Source organism: Sitodiplosis mosellana, unplaced genomic scaffold (genome assembly GCF_009176505.1).
Source record: "Sitodiplosis mosellana isolate CC-2019 unplaced genomic scaffold, AAFC_SMos_1.0 Smas_scaffold_910, whole genome shotgun sequence".
Taxonomy (NCBI): Eukaryota; Metazoa; Arthropoda; class Insecta; order Diptera; family Cecidomyiidae; genus Sitodiplosis; species Sitodiplosis mosellana.
Window position 1 is genome coordinate 641 of NW_022596152.1, and position 7,373 is coordinate 8,013.

The window sequence follows — 7,373 nt, forward strand, 5'->3', positions numbered from 1 at the left end:
GAAATTCTTCTTTGTTTGAAAGGTTTCGACAGAACCACATTTATAAGGTTTTTAAATTACAACAACTATATTCGAGCGTAGAACAATGTGGTGTTCAACTGTCAAACGGTCAAGAGGTGTGATTTCTAAAAAAACGGATAAACGCTAGCAACAAAATTCCTTTAAGTTCAATGGCTCAACTAATGGCTGCTGCGGCTATATTTTGCCCATGTGGGGGTCTATCCGCTTCTCGGCTAGCGTGGGATTACTCTTTCAATTGTCGACGATGTTCCAATATTTTGCATTTCAAGTGTGTGATAGATGAAGTGCATACAGATCAATCAAAATGTGGGTTTTGTATGTGGAAGCCAGACAAAATTTTTTTGATTGGAACGACTGAACAATTGGTAAATGAGGCGAAGAACGAAATTGTTGTCATGGAGCAACACATAGCTGCAATACCCAAAGCTGATGTTTTGCTCAAATTGGCCCACTCGATGTGTGCAATACAAGCAGACAAATATATAGATCTTTTTGAACTTCATTGGTTGGCTCGTACGAAAAGTGGGTAAGTATTTCAAAATGGAGTACTTATTTGAAGTTGAAACTTTCATTATTGTGCATCCAATTACGAATTTACAGAATTGAAGGCCAATATGCTTATTTGAGAGACCAGAATCAGGGTGCATGATTTAATCAAATCCACCAAAATGCTTTAATTTATTCGGACTGCAAACGAAGAAAAACAACAAAACTGATTTCAATTCTTTTGTATTAGCATTAAACAAATTGTTTCACATGATTTAAATAAACTCAATTGTTTTATGCACTTGAATTATTTAATTTTAAGTTTTATTGTTTTCAGATACGATTTCCATTTGAGCGGCTCCATTTTCGACTCCATTTCCATGGCGCCCGGTCTGATGGTCTGGAACGAAGCATATTTGAATAGAATTCAAGTGCAAATCGAAAAATAAACAATTCTTACCTTTAACCAACTGCTGTATCTTCTGCTCAAGATTTTTGCGTTCTTCAGCCATAGCTTTTCGCATCGGTTCTATCGCAGCTGCAATAACAGCAGGGTCAACTGGGTCACATTTCGAGAGCTCTCTGTCCAATGCGCTTGCCCTCGCAACATTTTCAGAAGTCGATTGAAGCCAATCTCTACGCCACTTGAGCCAATCTTCACTTCCGATTTCGAATGGATTCTTCATAGTTTTCAATCGTTGATATTTCAAATATTCTTCGTGCAACTCCTTCTCACTCATATTGATCTGTAGAAAATACAATAATATCAGGATCTATATACGTAAATTCACTGGTTTCAATATTCATAGTAACTACTATCTTTTTCATATACATACGCCGTTTGTTCACGATATTTTCAGAAGTTTAAGACCTTTTTAAACCTTGATTTTTCGTTCAATAAATATCTTGATTGAATGAAAGCATTCGATATCTGTCAGAACAAAGAAATATATTATTGCGTTCCGAAGTTGGTACAAGTCCGAAGGCAGACCAATCAATACATCAGGCAATACTTGTCTGTCTTTATCTCTCTGCCTGTGTATATGTATGTTTGCGCATACACATAAAAATCGTTCACTTTCACGACACTGTGCGATTGGGCAGTTATGTCAGTTTGTCTGTGTTGTCAAAAGAGAGCGTTGTTTGTGTGCGTTGGTATGCGTATGTATTTGTGGTATACAAATGTTCGAAATCAGAAATTTTCAGCGGCACTACTGCTAGAAAAAACAAAACACCAATAGATTCAAAGTGCTCAGTGAATTTTTACGCCCATTCAACAGCAAAACAATAGTTTTCCTTCCTTTTGCTGCTTAAAAATTTATTTATTAACCCAGTCAATTTAATTTTTAGTGCAAATGTAAAAAAAATAATCCGATTTTCAACCAATGCAAATAAATTTCATTCAATTGAATTTGATTCATGTTGTGAGCTCATGTGTGTGTGTGTGAAAACATCCAATGAGTAATAAAATCAAGTGCTGCTGCGTCTCAACTACCATATGAACAAATACGAACAGGAACGAAAAAAAAAGAAACCTATTCACACACCTTCAAACGAGTAGTAGAGAGTAGAAGGTGCATCTAGCCATCGTTGTTGACTCCATTGTGTGTACTTTTTTTCTGCTTTTACATGTCAAACGGCGTTCGCGTTAGTCATCGCCAAACAATTTTGTGTTATTGTGTATACAGACTGCAAATTTAAGTGAATAAAAAAGAAACCTAGCATTATTTTAGGTTTTCTTTTTGCTTTCAATTTTGGTTTCAAAGAAAATTTTCAACGAAAAATCGGTATAAAACAGATCAAACCAATAAAACATGGGTACGATTGGTGATTTTGGTACGCTTTCGCTAAAATGGGATCCGAAAAATTTGGAAATTCGTACGATGTCGGTGGAGAAAACACTTGAGCCACTTGTGTTGCAAGTTACAACATTGGTCAACACAAAAGGACCCAGCAAAAAGAAGAAAGGTCGGTTAATTACATTCAAAATAAATTGAACTGTGTTTGCTTTAGATATAAAAAAAAATTGTGAAACGAAAGCATTGGCCATTGAACCATTTCCTCTCTCGATCTGTGTGCGTGTGTGCTATTCAGTGAAATATTAAAAAAAATACATTAAATTCCATTTAGTTTACAAACACTTTATCAATTACTCAGTGCACATCGGTTTCTTTTTTACTATGCAATAAATGAAACGTTCTAACGAAAACATTGTGCAGATTTAATGACTTTGCTTTCTTCAGCATTCGCAATTCGCAATCATAAAAAATTGCTCTTTTTTCTGCACTCAAACACAATGGTTTTCTCACATCAACTCAATGAGTGTGTGACATTAAGACATTTCAAGTGAGATAGGTCAACGACTCAGAGAGATAGAAAAAAAATATCTGCGGTTTTTTCATTGCACATTTATTTGCAATAAAAAAAAATGCAATAGTATTTCATGATATTTTTTTTTTCTCTCTCCCTTTTCATTCAAATTTATTAGGTAAATCCAAGCGTGCAAGTGTATTGGTTTTGGCGGTGGAAAAAGCGACCGAGAATTTCATTGAACGCGGTGAACAAATTGCCAATGAAAACCCGGATATTAAACAAGAGATGCTCACGGCCGTTGAGGAGGTACGAAAGACGGGTGAAATTATGCGAACAGCAGCTCGTGAATTTTCGGAAGATCCATGTAGTTCATTGCGACGCGGAAATATGGTTCGAGCCGCACGTAATCTTCTATCAGCTGTAACGCGTTTGCTCGTTTTGGCCGATATGGTCGATGTGCATCTACTGTTGAAATCATTGCATGTGGTTCAAGATGATTTGAACAAGCTACGAAATGCATCCAGCCAAGATGAGCTCTTGAATAATATGCGAGTGAGTAAATGTTTATTACTGCCCTCTAGACTGACCCAAGAAAAAAAAGTTGTCCCTCATCTAAAAGGCCCGGGCAGTTTCGAAAAATATACCTCAAAAAAATAGGTTTGGCGCAAAGATTGCATATGGGTACCATATTAAAACCCATGGCAAGCCCCATATCAAAATTTTCATGACAGCGATTTCGGAAGTCATTTTAGATCGCAACATTTCGACCGATTCCAGTATTCTAACCAAATTTCGGCAAAAACTGATGATGAGGTTGGGATGAGGTTGGGATGAGGTTGGGATGGGTACCTCCCGAACAAAAATTGATATTTTCATAGTAAAATCCATAAAAAACGTAAGTTTTGTTCGGGAGGTACCTTAAAAAGTCAACTTTGAGAGTTTTTGTCTGGGTAGACTCCACATATTTTCGAGAAAAAATAACATTGCCATAAATAAAATAACCTCAAAAAAAAAGTAAATTTTTCGAAACTGCCCGGGCCTTTTAGATGAGGGACAACTTTTTTTTTTTGGATCAGTCTACTGCCCTCCCAGTTTTTATGTGGATATTCATTTTTCTGGATATGTTTGCTTCTATTTGGTGGAACCTAATCGATTTACTGTTTCCGATCGCTTTTTAGCAATTTGGACGAAATGCCAACGAATTGATAAAACAAGCAGCAAAACGACAACAAGAACTAAAGGATCCGCAATTGCGTGACGATTTGGCCGCTGCACGTGCCGTTTTAAAGAAGCACTCGACCATGCTGTTGACAGCATCAAAGGTCTACGTTCGTCACCCGGAATTGGATTTGGCCAAAATTAATCGTGATCAAGTGTTGAGACAAGTGTGCGAAGCCGTTAACACAATCAGTGACGTTGCACAGGGCAAATCAAGTGCACCAATCGATATGTACAGCGGTGCTGGTGAACTCGCTGCTGCTTTGGACGACTTTGATGTAAGTCATATTTGAAAAGGTCGAATGTTCAGGCAGGTTTTTTTTCTAATAAATTGAACTGGTTTTGAAATTACAGGAGGGTATCAATATGGATCCATTGGCATACAATGAAGTGCGCTCTCGTCCAACGCTCGAAGAGCGATTGGAAAGCATCATCAGTGCAGCCGCATTGATGGCCGACGCAGATTGCACTCGAGATGAGCGTCGTGAACGAATTGTTGCTGAATGTAATGCTGTACGCCAGGCTTTGCAAGATCTTTTGTCGGCATACATGTCAAACGTAAGTTTTTTTTAGTTTGTCGAAAGTTGTATTTTAAAATAGAAAACAAATCAAGTTGATGATTTGCCCAAAACTCATCTTCTCATATGCATTTTCGTTGATTTCTAGATGGGTCAAAAGGAGAAGAGCTCAACTTTGGATATGGCCATCAATCAAATGTGCCAAAAGACTCGGGATTTGCGTCGTCAACTGCGCAAAGCGGTCGTTGATCACGTCTCTGATTCATTCTTAGAGACGACAACCCCATTGTTTGATTTAATTGAAGCCGCCAAGGACGGAAACGAAAAAAAGGTTGAAGAGCGTGCAGTGGCATTCACAAAGCATGCGGAGAAATTGATTGAAGTGGCCAATTTGGTGTGCAGTATGTCGAACAATGAAGACGGCGTCAAAATGGTTCGATATGCAGCTGCTCAAATCGAAAATCTTTGCCCACAAGTCATAAATGCCGCTATGATTTTGGCCGTGCGACCAAATTCAAAAGTTGCACAAGAGAACATGGAAGCCTATCGACAGGCATGGGAGAATCAAGTACGCATTTTAACGGAAGCCGTTGATGACATTACAACCATTGATGATTTCTTGGCCGTGTCCGAGAATCACATTTTGGAAGATGCCAAAAAGTGCATGTTTGCACTGCAGGAGGGTGATGCTCAAGAGCTACGCAACACGGCTGGAGCCATTCAAGGCCGTTCTCAACGTGTTTGCAACGTTGTTGAAGCCGAAATGGACAATTATGAACCATGCATCTACACGAAACGAGTTCTTGAAGCCGTCAAAGTTTTACGCGAACAAGGTAAAATATTCTATTCATCTTTTGTTTGTTCTGAAAATCATTTTTTGTTTTCATCTCTTAAGCAGTTTTGAAAATGAATTTAGTTCAACTTGGATTTCGTTTTTATTGATTTATTGTTTGCTTTTTTTTCAATTTTTCATGCAGTTATGTCGAAGTTTGCTCAGCGCGTTGACATAGCAGTCGATGCTCTGTCCTCAAACCCACCAAAAGATGTAGATGACAACGATTTCATCGATGCATCGCGCTTGGTCTATGATGGTGTCCGTGAGATTCGACGAGCTGTTCTCATGAATCGGGTAAGAATTTTTCATTCAGTTAGCATTGTTCACTCCGATTTCCTTTTTACCTGTGATTGGTTTCTGATATAACCAATGGTTTGTTAATTTAAATTACAATTGCAAACAAAAGGAGGAGGAAGAGTTAGATCCGGAAGATGTTGAACTCGATGAACATTATACTATTGAAACCAGAAGCAAATGTAAGATTATGCTCAATGAACCGATAATTAATTGTGTCGTTTTTTTTGTTTGGTTTTTTATTTTTATATTTTGTGTTCGTCGCTTTGTCCGTTTGTGCCTGTGCAATTTGTGTGTGTTTTGACTATTTTGATTTTGATGACTTTGCTTGGATTTTGTTTGCGCTTTTCGTCTGGTCATTCAACCGATAGAATTCCGAAGATTTGGATACCGACACCGAATTCGAACCGGTTGAAGATCAAACAATGGAGACTCGTAGCCGATGTAATTCATTTATTTTTCATTATTATTTTATATCAATACAGAGTTGGGTTTTCATTTGAATTTGTTTTTTTCTACTTCTAAACTAATTTTTTTAGTGTTTGACAATGATTTTGATTTAGTAATCCAAATTTTAACCATTTCAATGAAAATAAATTTATGAAAAAAAAATGTCAATAATCTTATCCTGTCATAAATTCCATTTGTGCACAATGCAGCAAGCGTACACACTGGTGAAGGTACTGTCGATGAATATCCCGATATTAGTGGCATTACAACAGCTCGTGAAGCTATGCGTAAGATGACGGAAGAAGATAAACAAAAGATTGCTCAACAGGTTGAGTTATTCCGAAAAGAGAAGATGACCTTCGATTCGGAAGTGGCTAAATGGGACGATAACGGTAATGACATCATCTTCTTGGCCAAGCACATGTGCATGATTATGATGGAAATGACAGATTTCACACGGTATGTACACTAATTGCTCGATCATTTCAATTCAAAATTTAAGTTAAAATCGTTTAATTGACAAAATTTGCTCATTTTCTTGTGTGTTCAGTGGTCGAGGCCCATTGAAAACCACAATGGATGTCATAAATGCGGCCAAAAAGATTTCAGAAGCCGGCAATAAATTGGATAAATTGACACGAGAGATTGCCGACCAATGTCCTGAGAGCAGTACAAAGAAAGATTTATTGGCATACCTACAGCGCATCGCATTGTATTGCCATCAAATTCAAATCACATCGAAAGTCAAAGCCGATGTGCAAAATATTAGCGGTGAATTGATTGTATCAGGCGTAAGTATTTTAATCAATGTTTAAAAAAAAAAAAAAGAAGAAACAAATGATTTTCCTCAACAGTTTTTTTCCAAATGGATCCTTTTAAAACACTAAATTTTATTCGATACTTGCAGTTGGACAGTGCAACTTCGTTGATTCAAGCGGCCAAGAATTTGATGAATGCAGTCGTGTTGACGGTGAAATATTCATACGTTGCATCCACCAAGTACACCAGACAAGGAGTGGTCACGGTAAGTTGAAAATTCATTGGTTCCCCCCAAATTCATTTCTTTTTTTCTGACTTAATCATAACCGAAAGCATTAACATAATAAAAAGCCTTTAAAGCATTTCCCATTCATAAGTCAATTGAAATCCGAGTCATTTTCAATTGAACCGACAATAAACCGAAACTAATGATTTGTTGTTCTCATTCCAATTTTCTCCTCCCGAACAAACAAAATAAT

The 7,373-nt window shown here is 37.3% G+C and overlaps 2 protein-coding genes across 3 annotated transcripts; one reads left to right on the forward strand and one right to left on the reverse strand.

The window, feature by feature from the left end:
* Positions 1–734: 734 nt before the first annotated feature.
* Positions 735–1,438, reverse strand: LOC129570992 (uncharacterized). The gene is made up of 3 exons (XM_055450726.1): positions 1,344–1,438; positions 968–1,253; positions 735–907 (listed from the first exon to the last, which is right to left on the reverse strand). Exons 2-3 carry the CDS (start codon positions 1,245–1,247, stop codon positions 825–827), a joined length of 363 nt encoding a protein of 120 aa, XP_055306701.1. The 5' UTR covers positions 1,248–1,253; positions 1,344–1,438; the 3' UTR covers positions 735–824.
* On the forward strand, positions 845–7,159 carry LOC129570991 (catenin alpha; the record flags this gene model as incomplete). Of its 2 annotated transcripts, none has more annotated exon segments than XM_055450725.1 (10): positions 845–2,475; positions 2,996–3,372; positions 3,999–4,316; positions 4,393–4,596; positions 4,705–5,389; positions 5,534–5,685; positions 5,798–5,867; positions 6,345–6,594; positions 6,686–6,926; positions 7,043–7,159. In XM_055450725.1, coding segments are annotated over 10 exon segments (2,568 nt in total), but the record flags the coding sequence as incomplete, so codon positions are not given.
* Between the last annotated feature and the right edge of the window lie 214 nt (positions 7,160–7,373).

Coding starts and splice junctions, on each gene's coding strand:
- LOC129570992 (XM_055450726.1), bottom strand. CDS start 1,247: ATGAGTGAGAAGGAGTTGCACGAAGAATATTTGAAATATCAACGATTG. Junction 908..967: donor GATACAGCAGTTGGTTAAAG/GTAAGAATTGTT, acceptor GCTTCGTTCCAG/ACCATCAGACCGGGCGCCAT.